This window comes from Carassius gibelio, chromosome B13, assembly GCF_023724105.1.
Source record: "Carassius gibelio isolate Cgi1373 ecotype wild population from Czech Republic chromosome B13, carGib1.2-hapl.c, whole genome shotgun sequence".
Taxonomy (NCBI): domain Eukaryota; kingdom Metazoa; phylum Chordata; class Actinopteri; order Cypriniformes; family Cyprinidae; genus Carassius; species Carassius gibelio.
In genome coordinates, this window is record NC_068408.1 from 4,055,771 (window position 1) to 4,071,884 (window position 16,114).

General features: G+C 36.5%; 1 protein-coding gene across 2 annotated transcripts in view; it reads right to left on the minus strand.

Moving 5' to 3' along the window:
- Positions 1 to 9,774, minus strand: part of LOC127970106 (anaphase-promoting complex subunit 1) — a 65,412-nt gene extending 55,638 nt beyond the window's left edge. Inside the window, exons 1-11 of one of the 2 annotated variants that reach the window (XM_052572373.1) lie at positions 9,528 to 9,774; positions 7,927 to 8,163; positions 7,633 to 7,788; positions 7,348 to 7,390; positions 6,854 to 6,954; positions 5,443 to 5,525; positions 5,258 to 5,331; positions 3,626 to 3,768; positions 2,683 to 2,906; positions 238 to 447; positions 53 to 148 (exon numbers count right to left, since the gene is read on the minus strand). In XM_052572373.1, coding sequence (XP_052428333.1) covers positions 53 to 148; positions 238 to 447; positions 2,683 to 2,906; positions 3,626 to 3,768; positions 5,258 to 5,331; positions 5,443 to 5,525; positions 6,854 to 6,954; positions 7,348 to 7,390; positions 7,633 to 7,788; positions 7,927 to 8,139 — 1,343 coding nt within the window. In that variant the 5' untranslated portion in view covers positions 8,140 to 8,163; positions 9,528 to 9,774. Of the gene's footprint in view, positions 1 to 52; positions 149 to 237; positions 448 to 2,682; positions 2,907 to 3,625; positions 3,769 to 5,257; positions 5,332 to 5,442; positions 5,526 to 6,853; positions 6,961 to 7,347; positions 7,391 to 7,632; positions 7,789 to 7,926; positions 8,164 to 9,527 lie in introns of both variants that reach the window. The other variant, XM_052572372.1, reaches the window with a different exon arrangement.
- Positions 9,775 to 16,114: the final 6,340 nt, after the last annotated feature.

Here is a 16,114-nt window from a genome sequence, read left to right on the forward strand (position 1 = left end):
GATCCATCCTATTAATGCAGAAGTAAAACTACAAAATAAGCCACACATTCACCTGAGCTGCTGGTGGGACTCGACCAGGAAGCACAGGTACCTGTTCTCACACAGGTCAGAGGTGATGAAGACTTTAGCAGCCTGGCAGCCTTTCTCCCTGCACAAGAGAGACACAACACTGATTTCAGGGCAAACATCTCGGCTTATAAACACAGGGAATGTAAAAACTCATGAGGCTCAGGGCACCTGGAGATAGCGCTGGTTTCTGTCCACAGCTGCTCAATGCAGAGGTCTGGTAGAATGGGCTCCATCTCAGGCAGCAGGGCTGTTTCGTTCAGGGTGCTGTTGGGTGAGGCCAGGATGCTGTGGCCGCGTGGAGACGGCGTGTGGCAGGACATGTTGAAGCGCTGAGCTCCAGAAAAAGAGGGCGCTGCAATACCGGGCGAGTGAGCCCGACTAAGTAAGGAAAGTTAAAAAGAAACCAAAGAGCACATTTAAACAAAAATTTGTATTTTTTCTTTATTTTACTTTTAGTCTTTTTATATGAATTTATACTTTTTAATATGATCTTTTTCGCAAATTCAAATTTTTCTTTTTCACAAATTCACATTTTTCACAAATCACAAATTCAGTATTTACACACCATACACTAATGTTCACCAAATGCATTACCGTATTTTCCGGACTATAAGTCGCACTTTTTTTTCATAGTTTGGCTGGTCCTGCGATTTATAGTCAGGTGCGACTTATCAAAATTAATTTGACATGAACAGACAAATGAACCAAGAGAAATTAACCAATAGAAAACATTACCGTCTTCACTGCTCCTGTAGTCTACACTGAAGACATAGAGCGCCCTCTCGCGGCTGTAGACGGTAATGTCTTCTCTACGTTCCAAATAAATGCGACTTATAGTCCAGTGCGACTTATATATGTTTTTTTTCCTCATCATGACGTATTTTTGGACTGGTGCGACTTATACTCATGTGCGACTTATAGTCCGAAAAATACAGTAATTTGATTAAAAATGCTGTAAAAACAGTAGTAGTGTCAATTATTACTATTACAATTTATAATAATTGTTTCATATTTTAATATATATTTAAAATATGATTGAGGTGAATTTTCAGCATCATTACTCCAGTCTTCAGTGTCACATGATCCTTCAGAAATCATTCTAATATGCTGATTTGCTGCTCAAGAAACATTTTTATTCTAATCAATGTTGAAAACTTTTTTTTTTTAATTCTATGATTACCGTATTTTCTGGACTATAAGTCGCACTTTTATTTCATAGTATGGCTGGTCCTGCGACTTATAGTCAGGTGCAACTTATTTATCAAAATTAATTTGACATGAACCGAGAGAAATGAACCAAGAGAAAACATTACCGTCTAACGCTCTATGCTGCTCAGTGCTCCTGTAGTCTACACTGAAAACACAGAGCGCCCTTTCGCGGCTGTAGACGGTAATGTTTTCTCTTGGTTCTAAATAAATGCGACTTATAGACCAGTGCGACTTATAGTCCGAAAAATACGGTAATATAAATTTGAAAAGCATTAATTTGAAATGGAATCTTTTGCAACATTATAAATATCTTTACTGTCACTTCTAGTGTTGTCACGGTACCAAAATTTCAGTATTCGGTACAGATACCAGGGAAAATCCACAGTTCTCGGTACCAATTTCGGTACCAAAAATATACTATTAAAAAAACAAAAAAAAACAATATATAAAATAAAATAAAACCAATGCCGTTCTTTATACTTATTTACAATTGTGTTTTAAGTTTTTCTACAAGAAATTAAATTTGGGTGAAACTTGTTTACTGTTTTTCATAATTATATTAGTAAACATTTTATTTTTTGGTAAATAAAGGGGATTTGCTTTTAAAATTAAACCATGGAAGAAATATTGTGCAATTTATTTCTTTAAAAAATATATTTTTATGAATTTTCTTAACAGTAGTAGCAGTATCGCATACATTCTACTAAATAATAGTAATATTTCTAGCACAATGCTTTTATGTAAAGATGAACTTTTATTTTGACGGGTTGATGTGAATACCTTTAAATTGACACTGGTTTTACTCAAATGAAACGGTAAAATGCTTGTGAAGTGATTCAGAACAGTTCTGGTGATGTTGTGGATGTATACATGTCCTCATTGAGACGGCAAATGCTGAAATTACTGCAAGCGTCACTCGCGCAGAACATGCAGGATTCATATTTCAACCAACTTTTGCGGCTTAACATTTACAGATACTGGTTGATATGAAGATTTGATTTGATTAATTTATGCTAACTTTGACAAAATCCGTGACTGTCCATATTAAAACGTAAGTTTCATTTGAAACCGGATTTTGATATTCTCTCCGTGTTTTCTGCTTCACGGAAACCATAGAGCTGACATTTTAATTTTTTTAATAGCAACTTGGTACCGAAGTACCGGGTCTTTTGACAACACTAGTCACTTCTGATCAATTTAATGTGTGCTTGCTAAAAAATTTAAAATGTTATCTTACTGACCTTAAACTTTTGAATGGTAGTGCATATAAATCACATTTTCACATAAAAATTATACTGCCCACAGCAAATTTGCAAACGGTGTACAATATATAATATAATATGCAGAAAAAGAATTCCATGTTTATTTTCCAAGCGTTTCCAGTAACCTCCTGCATGAACGCACCTGAGAGCAGCCATGTTTGAAATGCTGGGCGAGTGAACACGTGAGTGCAGGCCCGGGGAGGCAGGGATTCGGCTCTGGTTGTGCAGGGCGTGACAGTGTAAGGGCGAGGCGGGTGAGTCTAGCCGGGTCACGTTTCTCAGGTGGGTGCTGAGGAAGCTGGGGGCCGCATTCGGTGTCTGAACCGGCCCAGGTTGGTCTGGACACTTCAACACCGTGGTCTGCTCCTGAAAAACCCACAACAACATTCTAAACTACATCCTTAGATTTAAATTAACACTACTTTTTAAAAAATTAGTACATTAAGATGCATTGAATTCATCTTTTAAGGAAAACTAAATATCTACAACTACAACAGTATTGCTCAGGTAGTTTTCTCAGTGTAATACATTTTATTTTACAATGCCATTGAGCTTCAAAGAAAAATTCTAATATAAAAAGATTGCGACTGACTTTAAATCTAAACAAAGAAAACGTAAATAAGCAAATTACTTTCATTAGCCATTAAAAAGGTTAATATATCTATCGTTTATTGATAAAAAATAAAATAGAGTCAAAGACACCTGTGCTAGTGAACTTATTTAAACCAGTCTTTAGACTCGATGAAATTTGACACTCAATGTTAAATCTAATATCAAACAAAAGTATAAAAGTATATAAGTAAATACATTCAGGTATACATTAAGAAAAATATATTGTTATTAAATATATTTATAGATATTATATAATGTGTATACATATAAATATTTTCAAAATATATACTGTATATGTGTATTTATATATACATAATAAATATAAACAGTACACATACATATATTATGTAACCAAAACCCTTTATTTTGGATGCGATTACTCACGATTAATTGATGTCATGCTTTCACCATTAAAATAAAGACTTTGAAACATGATGTCTGTAAATCATAATGTCTGAGTGATGCAAACAGACCTCAGGTGTGACTTTGCGCAGGTTCCAGACAGTGTGTGTGCACTGCTGTGTGTCGTATGTCATGATGATGGAGGGCTCGTGGCAGGTGAACACTACTCTCAGAGCGCTGTCTGTAACATACTGGAGACGGGACTCAAACAGACCTAGACCAATGAGTGGGAACAACAGAGCATTAACTTATGACATATTCAAGAGTCCAGAGATCCACAACGCATCCAAGTCGTTATTATAAAGTTAATTCAGTTGTTTTTCCAACGTCCAAGACTAACATGTATCAAATGTATGGTTTTGGTAAGTCAATAAGAAAACTTTACGAGTTAGCCAGTAGCTTTATTAGGAAATAATACATGGTTTAAATTGAATTACATGAGCGTCAGTCTGCCTCTTACTGATACAAACAACATGAGTGAATCAAATAAAAATAATACAGTACTTATACAAAAGAAAAAACAACTGTTTATCTGGGACCATGGTGTGTTTACTTAAGAGGTTTTGTATGTGGTGACACATTATTAAATACTTCTCACATTAAGGAGCCAAAAAAAAAAAATATTAGGGCAAAAATATATATCACAAGGGGTGGTCACGGTTTTGTCAGAGGTGCAGATTTTTACAGAGACTGACTCATCTTGAATATGATGCTGCAAACAACACAATGACCTGCACAGTCATTAATATGCAAGATAAAGTCACGTAAAAAAAAATGCTAAATATAGTTTCATGGCACTAAAAAAAAAAAAAAAAAAAAAAACTTTCTGGATGGCAAATATCAGAGTTCCAGGACAGAAGACCATGGAGATTGTAAGCGCAAAATCATGATACTGTATGCCAAAATTATAAATAATTGATTGCACAACCATAATTACCCTTACATAATCAAACACTTACTTAATAATGCTGATTAGGGGAAGTCGTGGCCTAATGGTTAGAGGGTTGGACTCCCAATCGAAGGGTTGTGGGTTCTAGTCTCGGGCCGGACGGAATTGTGGGTGGGGGTAGTGCACGAACAGCTCTCTCTCCACCTTCAATACCACGACTTAGGTGCCCTTGAGCAAGGCATCGAACCCCAACTGCTCCCCGGGCGCCGCAGCATAAAATGGCTGCCCACTGCTCCGGGTGTGTGCTCACAGTGTGTGTGTGTGTGTTCACTGCTCTGTGTGTGTGCATTTCGGATGGGTTAAATGCAGAGCACAAATTCTGAGTATGGGTCACCATACTTGGCTGAATGTCACTTCACTTCACTAATCTCAAACGTTCCGTCCTAAGGTAAAGTACCGTTATTGTTAAATATTATAAAACATCCAAGGCAAAAAAATATTTTTGTTAAAATCATATCAAATATTAAAGCACAGGAAGAAAAACAAAATTTTGAAATGTTGTCTAGGCAACTAACCAAAATAAAATAGGTTTTAGTTGAATAACTAAAATCGCTAAAAACAGAAACCCAAATAATAATAAAAGCTAAACAAAAACAAACAAACAAAAAAATTGCACAACTAAATCACTAAAAAAAAAAAATTCTGAAATTAAAACTGAAAATGCAAAAATAAAAGCCAATTTAAAATATGAATATTACATCAGTATATAAACAACAAAATGACACTGAGAATGTGCAGAATTATTAAGTCTTACCGGTGGACTTACAAACAACAGGAGCGATTTCATCTAACGGATGCAGCATGCTGAACAGAATCGGGAGAGGTTCCCTGATAAAGAAATTCAAATCACGAGCGTTTGTTTACAACAATCAAATTCTAACAGTGACAGTATTAATATGTTTAATCTTAAAATAGAATAAATAAATAAATCAAGCGTACCCGATGGGGCTCATGTGGCCATCAACTGTAATATTTTTGCGCTCCAGAAGCAGGCCAAACTTAGTTGACCAGAGAGCGGAGACCTACGAATGAAAGCCGGTTAGTTAATCGAGAGAAAAAGCAACCATCACAAGTTTTTTTTAGCTGATGGAACACAGCATTTCACAGCTAAAATGTAAAGCTAAATCAAAAGCTATCAACATTATAAATGCATCTAAAATGTATAGGAAAAGCCTCTGGGGCAAATATGCTCATGTAAAATAAAGCCAGCATTAGCCAGAACTTTATTGTGCCGTCTAAATACCGTTACTAAAACCAAACCGCCCTCCTTTCCATGCCAAATAATCCATTATGCCTCATGAACTACCATACATCAGTCACTGAGCTAAGAAAGACAGTGAGGCTGAATAAATCCCTGACAGTAGTGCTGTGCAAAAAATCGAATGCGATTTTCATGCGCATCTCATCAGTAAAGATGCTCCTGTAATTAGAAGTACATCTCCAACATGTGCGTTCAGATCAGTGATGCCAGGTTTTCACAACAAATACTGCCCAGTTGCTTCTCAAAACTAGTCCAAAACTAGCCCAATCACGTTTCCAGGAGGTTCCCCCGATAAAAATTGCTTCCCGGGGTTAAAATATATGGTTTTTGGCAGGGTTGCCTTGGCAAAATTTGCATTTTAGGGGCTAAATATCAAGCTATTAGTATTGTCGCTTCGACCCGCGGACAAAGTGATTTTGTGTTAGTTGTCGGTGGGCTATGGCTCTGTCTATTAAATGCCACTCCACCTGAACCAGTGTTGTCAAGTCTTCAAGGCAACCCAAACCAAAAAACGTATATTTTTACCCCGGAACGACATTTTTATCGGGGAACCTCCTGGAAACGCGCTTGAGCTAGTTTTAAAAGCAACTGGGCAGGATTTGTTGTGAAAACCTGGCAACCCTGATCTGAACGCATGTGCTGGAGATATACTTTTAATTACAGGAGCGTCTTTACTGATGAGATGCGCATGAAATCGCATTTAATTTTTTGCACAGCTCTTCCTGACGGCAAAAACAAACGCCCGCTGGTGACAATGGCTCTGATGGAAGATTTCCTCCAAAAACACAAGACTAATACAGACATTTGAAACAGATTTGGAGGAGTCCATCATTAAGGGTCCACATTCGTAAATTCACATTCATTATCAGCGTTTATTTGTGCAGCTAGTCAGTTAAAAACGGCTCTGTGTAGTAACAGCTGCTCTATGTGAAATCACACACCTGATGGAATTTACAGCTGATTAGAGAACCCGCTTTACTGACGAGATGCGCATTAATTATCGGACTATATATATCGCGCACCCCTATCCATCATATAACAGATGTACTGTTTGGAAACTCAACAGACAGAGGTATCAAGCGTTCTGACCTGGAATGGGAGAGGAGATATGAAGTCTTTCCCACTCATGCTGTGGACATTCACACAGGTGCTTTGGACGATACACACCGTCTTCTCCACAACGTCCTTTACTGAAGCTCAAGGGATAAACAATCACTCAACAACAACAAAAAAATTCTAGGAACAATATTTAGCATCATATACTTGCTACTAACAAGATACAAAGCAATTAAAATGCAAAAAAATATATAAGAACATGCAATAAAAAGACACAAAAATTTAATAAACAATAATGAAATATAAATTATATACTGATAAAAATAAAAAATGAAAATACAAAAATCAATTAAAAAGTAAAAAACATCAATTAAAATTAAAAGTAAACATTTAAAAAAAATACATGAAAATAAATTGCAAAAATAAAACAAAATTATATAATTTTTTTTTTTACCCCTTTATTTATTATTGTTTTACTTTATGTGTGGAAACAATAATATAACAACATAAACATACTCAATTCTTACCATCATTTTTAGACTGAGGGACAGTGAAATTACACCAAAGAGCCTATAAAATAATTAGTAAAATTATATTATACTTGTGTACTATACTATAATTGTCAATATGAAATGTGATTCTTAATACAACAGCCCCAAAAACCTTTTAAGCACATGAAAAATGTATTTTGTATTGCATACAAAACTACTACTACAAGTCAAATGGTAATTACAATATTTTTCACAATGTAACCTAAAATGGCAATGTTTGTTCATAGAAAAGGTGTAGCATGATTTGTTTGCAGACAGTACCTGCTGAACTGTGCTGTCTACAGTGAAGGCCTTGTAGACATACGAGGCTTGATTCTTACTGCCATGACTCCATATGACCATGTTTCCAGCCACATACAGCTCCTCCTCATATTCAACCTCATAAGGAGCAGTTCCCTTCCTCAGCTGCCAGCGCTCCTGTCAATCACATCATAATCGTACTTCAAACAAGCAGTGTTTTCACTGAGAACAGTTTGATTTTGCTTAAAGGGGAAGAGCGATGCAAAACATCTCCTTTTATGTTCCACAGCAGAAACAAAGTCAAAAACAAACTACCTTCTCGCGCTCCTGTAGAGTGACCTCCTGAAGGGATCCCACGAGTCCAGCTGCCCCGTCAGAGGACCAGAGCTCAGAAGCCGGCTGGAGCTGCCGCAGCTGGAGATTCACAGCATTCGGGTGATTTCTGCAGTGCTCACGACCGAACGGGACAAACGACTGCAATTCGCCTGCGGCTATCATTGTGGCTCTCTCTTCATAGACGTGCGACATGAGTTCCAAATATCAGCATTATTTCTGTGAAACACAAACACATATTTACAGACAAACCATTGTGTTATGCATTGACATTATGCAACATTCAGTATGGCCGCAATAATGAGTCCCTTTTTATCATATATATTATTAAATATCATATATATAACATGATATGACTCACACCTTTTCCATGGACACTTTTGGAGCATTTGTTAGTCTGTCCATATTTTATACGTTGCTTTTTTCACAAAATTTGCCTCAATGTTCAATAAACCATATTCACCTATTATTTAAGTATTCTTGATATACCATTATAGATGTTTTATTTAACCTGTTAACTGTCGTTTACTTCACCCCATACGTTTACTTGACTATATTACAACTAAATCCTAATCTAATCATGACAAACTATATTTTGTTGGAAAGGTCTAATAATTTGTATGTATTAGTTATAGTTTATTTAGCTTTAGCGGTTATAACTTCAAGGTAATATTTTAATATATTATATAGAATATTGTTATATCATATTTTATCCATGTCTTTCTAAGTTTAAACAAGATATATACCACCTCCATCCATCTTCATCATCTTCACACACATACATCTTTATTTCTATGCGTCCTCAATCTACAAGCACTTAAACCTGTTAATGGTCACTCACATTTTTGAACATAGACTTGAGAGTACATGATCCAAACCTAAATCTTTTATAATTCATGACTGAAAACATTTTGTAACATGATTTGAGTGTACCATTTTCATGGTAATGCAATGTTTGAATTTAAAATGGCTTTCAAAAGGATGCATTTTGAGATTGTAAGTTTTTTTTGTTTTTTTTGACAAAAGGTCAGAACTCCTGTTATGATGTAGGTTTTTGAGGTGCAGTCTTGCCATAAATTAATCTATTACTTTTCCTACACAATTTTTAACAAAAAAGCCTAAAACTTAAAAACGATACATAGTTTGTCATGATTAGATTAGGATTTAATTGTAATATAGTGAAGTACATGTAGGCGGCCCAACGAGGGGCCAGGTGGCAGTTAACAGGTTAATTTCTACTTTTTTTTCGCTTAAGTGAGCACACAAAGCAACGGTTCATCAGCTGCAGGGGAAAATACATAACTTACTAGCGATATCATCCAATATCATGTATCAGTGACAATTATATTTGTTATAATAAGCTTTTAATTCGTCACCTAATTGATTGCTGGGAAATATTTTAATACAAGCATGTATTACACTGCACAAGACCTCTTAGATTGTGTTATCACTTGTAACGGATAACAACATTTAAACAGTTTGAGGTAAAACACACTGTTTTTTATATAACAGTACTGCAGTGAGCTCGTTCTGACAGCATTAGCAGCGGCGCTACTGCTAACAACATCCGCTCAAATAATTACCTGCTAATAACAAATAGTCGAGCTTCCTGTCCTGGAGTGCGGTCCTTCCCTGTGACAGATGTCTCTCCCTCTGCAATCGCCTGCTCGTTGAACCCAACATACAAACACATCAAAATAAGCAGTGAAAACCGACTGAGCACGCTACACTGTTTCAAATGAACGCGGACATGTTGTTATCCCGTGACGCACTTCCGAGCGTCTGACCAATCAGAGAGCTCCGATCTGGAAGTACGCCGCGCGCGCATGTCCTAAAGCCAAACCATGGTTGTTTGATATAATTAACATGGTACTGAACACAACACTTTATTTCAGACACTTGTTTTTATAACATGTCCAAAAACATGATATTTCTAGCGGAATGTCCTCAAAAGCCTAAACCACAGATAATTTTCTTCAAAAAAGAAAAAGTGGCAGCATTGAAAATCAAATTTTTATGGGACTGATATCCTTTACATTTTCTTTCTTGGTGGTCAGTGCTCGTATCGTTCTATTTATAAGAGAATATAAAACCGACATCAAAGACTAGTTCTGGAACTATTATACATTTATTGCATAAGTTCTCAATCTTTGTAAGGTCAGAAATATTTTATCGTTGTTATATGAAGGTGATGCTTCACAGGAGGCTCTGATGCTGCCTTTTCTACTTCTGATATGGTGAGTTTTCAAACTTTTTTTTGTTAAAAATCTTTCAGCATAATTCAATCATTTATAGGTTTACAAGTGAAATATCTTGTAGCCTTGAAATAGTAATTACTGTTTTTTCACCAGATATATTAAATATGTTGTAGCCTATATATATATATATATATATATATAATCAGCTCCTTAGAAGTGAGTGAGCGCAGTGCATGAACTGCGTCCTGCCGATTGACACAGTACCTATCTACCTAGGTTCTACCTTCTGGACCTCCCGCCGTAGCAGGTTCTTCTTCTGTGGCAGCACGGATATCGTTAATGAGAGGCCATATGGTCTGATAGGACATACAAACAGGTCTGGAGGTGCACAGGTTCCGGCTCCTCAGATACAGGGACAGGTGAGTGGATCCTTGATAGAGCATCAGCTTTCGTATTTTTATGGCCTGGACGGTAAGTGATGATGAAGTTGAATCGAGTGAAGAATAACGGCCATCGAGCCTGATATGTTCTCTCCAGCCAGTGCCGCCACTCCTCAAGAGCCAGTTTAATGGTGAGCAATTCTCGGTTGTCGATGTCATAATCCTGATCAGCTGGGGATAGTTTCTTCAAGAAGTAGGCACAAGGATTGAGTACTTGGGGGTCACCTCTCCACTAGGATAACAATGAAGGTCCATCTGAGTGCCAGAGAGCTGGAGCAGTGCAGAAGGCGGCATTTATCTTCTGGAAGGCTTTGACCTCATTTGAGGTCGAACAGAACCATTTAGATTTCAGGTGTAGGAGAGAGGTCAAGGGAGCTGATAGTTCACTGTAGCCACAGATGAATCAATGGTAAAATTTTGCGAATCCAAAGAAGCATTGAAGTTCCTTAATATTAGAGAAGGGGCACCAGAACCAAACACGTCTTTAAAATGGGCTACGAAAGAGTCAAGGGATCGCATTACCTGGCATTACCAAGGAAGCAGTCTTATCTGAAGCTCCTGGTTCCAGTCCACAGTCCAATGACAAACAAAGCTTCCAGAGGCAGGCGGAGCACAGGTAAGTAGCAGTCTAATCACTAAGCTTATGAGAAGGACACAGAAGGAGTTACCTTAATATCAGCGATGAACCTGAGTAGTGATAGTGCTCTGTTAACCAGGTGCAGGTGCTCAATACTCAAGTGACTGAGTGTGTGGTTGAGTGATTGGTTCTGTGGCTGTGGATGGTGTCTCTGTGACACTAGCAGTGACAAAAGATTTTGGATGTGATGTTGCTAAAAGAGGAAATAAATAATTGTATAATTGCTGTGACTTTGAATACCACCCATGTTTAATCGTAGAATATTGGTAGTTTCTTTATTACGAACAAATTAATCACATATCAATGTTATAAACTAGCAACAACCACACTAAAACCCTAAGCCACATCTTATTAATAACACTTTTCTTTTAGCTCTTTAAGTCTGCAGGTCACAACAAGTTGAATTTGAGTTCTGTAAGTGAAATGTGATTAGAAAATCAATTTGACAAAAATTGCTTGACATTTAATGCAAGCACGATATTGTATCGTGCATGCTGTGTTTAAGTTACTCATATTTGTATATGAATATTTGTTGTGCAATCAATAGAGGAATAGATTCTGTTCAAGTGAAACCACTATATAGATGTTCTGAGGTGGTAGTAAATTTCAGACAGTTTATTTCCCATAAACTCTGACACAATAGAGAGGGACATGCTGATATCAAGATGAATTCATAAGAGTCAGAATAGGAATTGCATGCTTCCTCTGTAGACTCACAGGGATTCTTAATGTGCACTAGATAGTGTGCGACTGTTTGAATGTATTTCCAGTGTTGTCATCTCACTCGATTATTTTTCAATAAAACTCCTCCCTCTCACACACATGGCAAGCTTCACCTCAGGACTGATTTTAGTCCAAGTTGTTTCTGTGTATGACTGAACCCAAGTCTTTCCACTGCATGCACTGCTAAACTAGCTATTAGCAAGATTGGCAATATCGAATGAAGAACTACACGATACGCCAGAGTTGTGTAGAGAAAAAATATTTCAATAATGATTTAGAGCTGTCATATCCATATCCGAGTCAAGAGCATATGCAATACACAGGCAACTGTTATGGAACAGCATGATGTTCACACGTGTGAGATGACGTCCAGAAAACAGTTTGACTTTCTTTTCAGTGTGTGCAAAGATGAAACTATTAGTCATAGAAAAACCCAGAGGCCTGAAATATTCAATGCCAATTAGCATTTAATATTGAGTTGTATGCAGTGCTTTAAGTGGCCCAAAAGAGGCGCCGGTACTCGATTATAGCCATTTTTTTTATGACTGCCCTCATCCCCTGAGGTAACAACAACTATACAGGCGTCCATAATAATAAATCCTTTTATTAGTTTGTGGATTTGGTTGAGCTAGAAAGAACTGAACATAAATAAAATGTGCAAAAGGATTTTGAAAAAATACCCATAGAAAGAGCTACTGTATTACTGCATTCAAACTCCTGAACTGATTCAAAAGATTCGCGAAACCCGCTGGTTCAAATGATTCGCGAATCCGCTTCGAACTCACGAACTGATTCAAATGATTTGCGATCTCCAAACTGACTCAAATGATTCGCGATCCCGCTACGAACTCCCGAACTGATTCAAATAATTTGCGATCCCCACACTAACTCAAATGCTTCGCAAACCCGCTTTGAACTCCCAAACTGACTCAAATGATTCGCGAACCCGCTGGTTCAAATGATTCTCCATCCCGCTCCGAACTCCCGAACTGACTCAGATGATTCGCGAATCCGCTCCGAACTCACGAACTGACTCAGATGATTCGCGAATCCGCTCCGAACTCACGAACTGATTCAAATGATTTGCAAACCCTAACTGACTCAAATGCTTCGCGAACACGCTTTGAACTCCGGAACTGATGATTCGCGAACCCGCTACGAACTCAAGAACTGATTAAAATTTTCCGCTCCGAACTCCCGAATTGATTCAAATATTCCCGCTCCGAACTCCCGAACTGATTCAAATGATTCGCGATCCCAAAACTGACAAATAGGCAAATAGGGGGCCTGACACCTTGCAACTCAGACAAAGATAGTTGACAAAATCAAACTAATATAAACTCATATTGGATTTTAAAGGGTATTTTTGCCTAAAACAAAATCCTAAAAAAAAAAAAAAATGAATTTGCAGATTGATATTATTATATATATATTTTTTACTATATAGATTTGAATACATTGTAAAATAAAGTTAATGTTAAATTAATAATTTTCATTTCTGGAAAAAGAAAATAGGAGTAACTTCTGAGTCTGTTTTCAGCATTTAAACATCAAAATCATGATGCCTTTCAATAATATAATTGAACGTAGCTACAATTAGGTTTATGCATGAATGAAAAAAACATGTTTGCATCCCAGGAGCTCTACTAGAATGTTATAGAGTGAATGCCAAGGGAAAACATGAAGAAAAGAAAGTGAAAAATAACACAAATGAACGTACCAGTACGCTAAAAGCACGTTCTGGGCGCACAGAGAGGTAGCAGTAAGCTCAAGAGCTATATTTGGAAGTGGTGGTACTGAGTACCGGTGGGTACCGGCCCACTTAAAGCACTGGTTGTATGTGAATATTTTTTTTATAAAGTCTTGCATAATTTAGATAAATAGATGGTCAGTCAGTCAGACAGACAGACAGACAGACAGACAGACAGACAGATAGATAGATAGATAGCCTAGATAGATAGATAGATAGATAGATAGATAGATAGATAGATAGATAGATAGATAGATAGATAGATAGATAGATAGATAGATAGATAGATAGATAGTGTTCATGCCTTGAATGTTAGCATTTTTTAAATACATTTTTTATCATAAAAGGAAAAAAAATTCAGATTTAAATGGATGAACCACGCAAAAAAAAAAAAAAACGTAATGTAATTGGCCGTGCGGAGCGCTGGTCTCAGGAGAATGACGCTGTTGTCCTTAGCTTTCATAACAGATCTAATGATGCTCTGATAGCATTATTGCAGCTAATGTCCTCTGTGTGACCAGATATACAGATGTATTTACTGCATTAATTTGGATGCACTTAAGGGTTTGTTTAACTGATCCGTCACTGGTTTTTGGGCCGCAGTATAAAGACAACAATGGAAGTCGATACTGATGTGTTGACAGATTACAACTGACTCTTCCTCTACGAATATCAGACAAATGTCAATAATCCAAATATTACGAACCTATCATTAACATATTGATTTAATTAAAACGTCTTTAAACATTTTCAGTTTGTTAGGTATCCCTAAAGACATATTACTATTTCTTTATTGACAGGTACGTTGAAAGAGTACATGGGAAACAATTAGGACAGGAGGGAAAGGGGTCAGGAAATCACATGAGAATTGAACTTGCATGTTAATTGTGCTTGGATGTTCAAGCATCACTATTTCTATTGCTGATTTTAGGATTTGAACCACCTCCTAACACTATATTAAACTTCACAGTCTAATTCATCCAGTTAAATGAAGTCTCATGCTTAGATTCTGTCTTGATGTAAGGCTGCTACAGTGAATACAGAATTAAGACTGAAATTCCATTTGTAAACCTGATTTATTGAAATTGCATCTCCAATGTACATCCCTCATTAATCACTTTATCCACCAGGAGACCCTAGAAAACAGCAATCAAGATCAAATAAAGCTGTTAAGTTCAGATGGCGAGAGGTCACTTTTACCACAGATAAATGTGAAAACCAGTGGGCTCACCGTACCTTTGTTCAAACATTGAGGATGGTCCTAATGCAAGGCCAACAGCAACGTAACATAATATTATTGATTATGAAAATAAATTACGACCTTCCAAACTGAAATGAGTGTTCTGGACGACCGTTTCTAGGGGTCTTGGTGGACACTCATGCATGTAAACATTTCCTGTGTTTATTAAAAGAGTCTGGTTTCTGTCACTAGCGGCTCTCAACAACTGACCATGTTTGTTCATTATTTTGGCAGTGATGTATTTAATGCACAGAGTGATCCTGTTAGGAAAGGGATTGAATCAGGGTTAAGATGAGGGTAAACCACAGCAACCCACAGAGAAATCCTTACTGATATGTTTAAAATCTATCTATCTATCTATCTATCTATCTATCTATCTATCTATCTATCTATCTATCTATCTATCTATCTATCTATCTATCTATCTATTTATCTATTGTTCTGTTTCAATCGTTTGATCGATCTGTACCATCCATCCATCTGTTCTCATTCGATCATTCCCCAAAGATCCTTTTAGTGAACAGTTCTTATAAGAGGCTTTATTTTTTAATTTTTTTTTAACTAACATTAACTAATGGAACCTTATTCTAAAGTGTTACGTATTTTAATAATCGAAAGATTTTTTTTTTTTTTTAATGTTAATAACTTTTTTGGAATGGAAAGCCAAGGTTACATGGATGCTAAAGGACCATCAACGGCAATAAAGAACCTTGTCTGTTTAAAAGTGACTGGGCAGTATTTAACCTTCTGAGAAATGTGTCCTGAAATATTTTGTAGAATTCTATACTATCCCCTATTAAGAACCTTATTATTATAATTATTATTATTATTATTATTATTATTATTATTATTACTATTACTATTATTATTATTATTATTATTATTATTATTATTATTATTATTATTATTATATCAGTTCCAAATATTAATACAAATTCCAATAGGAATTCTATGCACGTGCCTTTTTGCATTTTCCAATGTTTTTTTGACTTGAGAAGTCATGGTGGCTTTATTTTTTCATCTGTTGTTTCAGCTCGAGCTCTTCTTTGGCCAAAAAGTGCATCAATGCAAACAAATATCAAAAGAATGAATCACCAGCATAGACACAAAACATTCGGAGCAATCATAAACTTAATTTCACCAGTGTGTGTGTGTGTGTGTGTGTGTGTGTGTGAAGTGTAC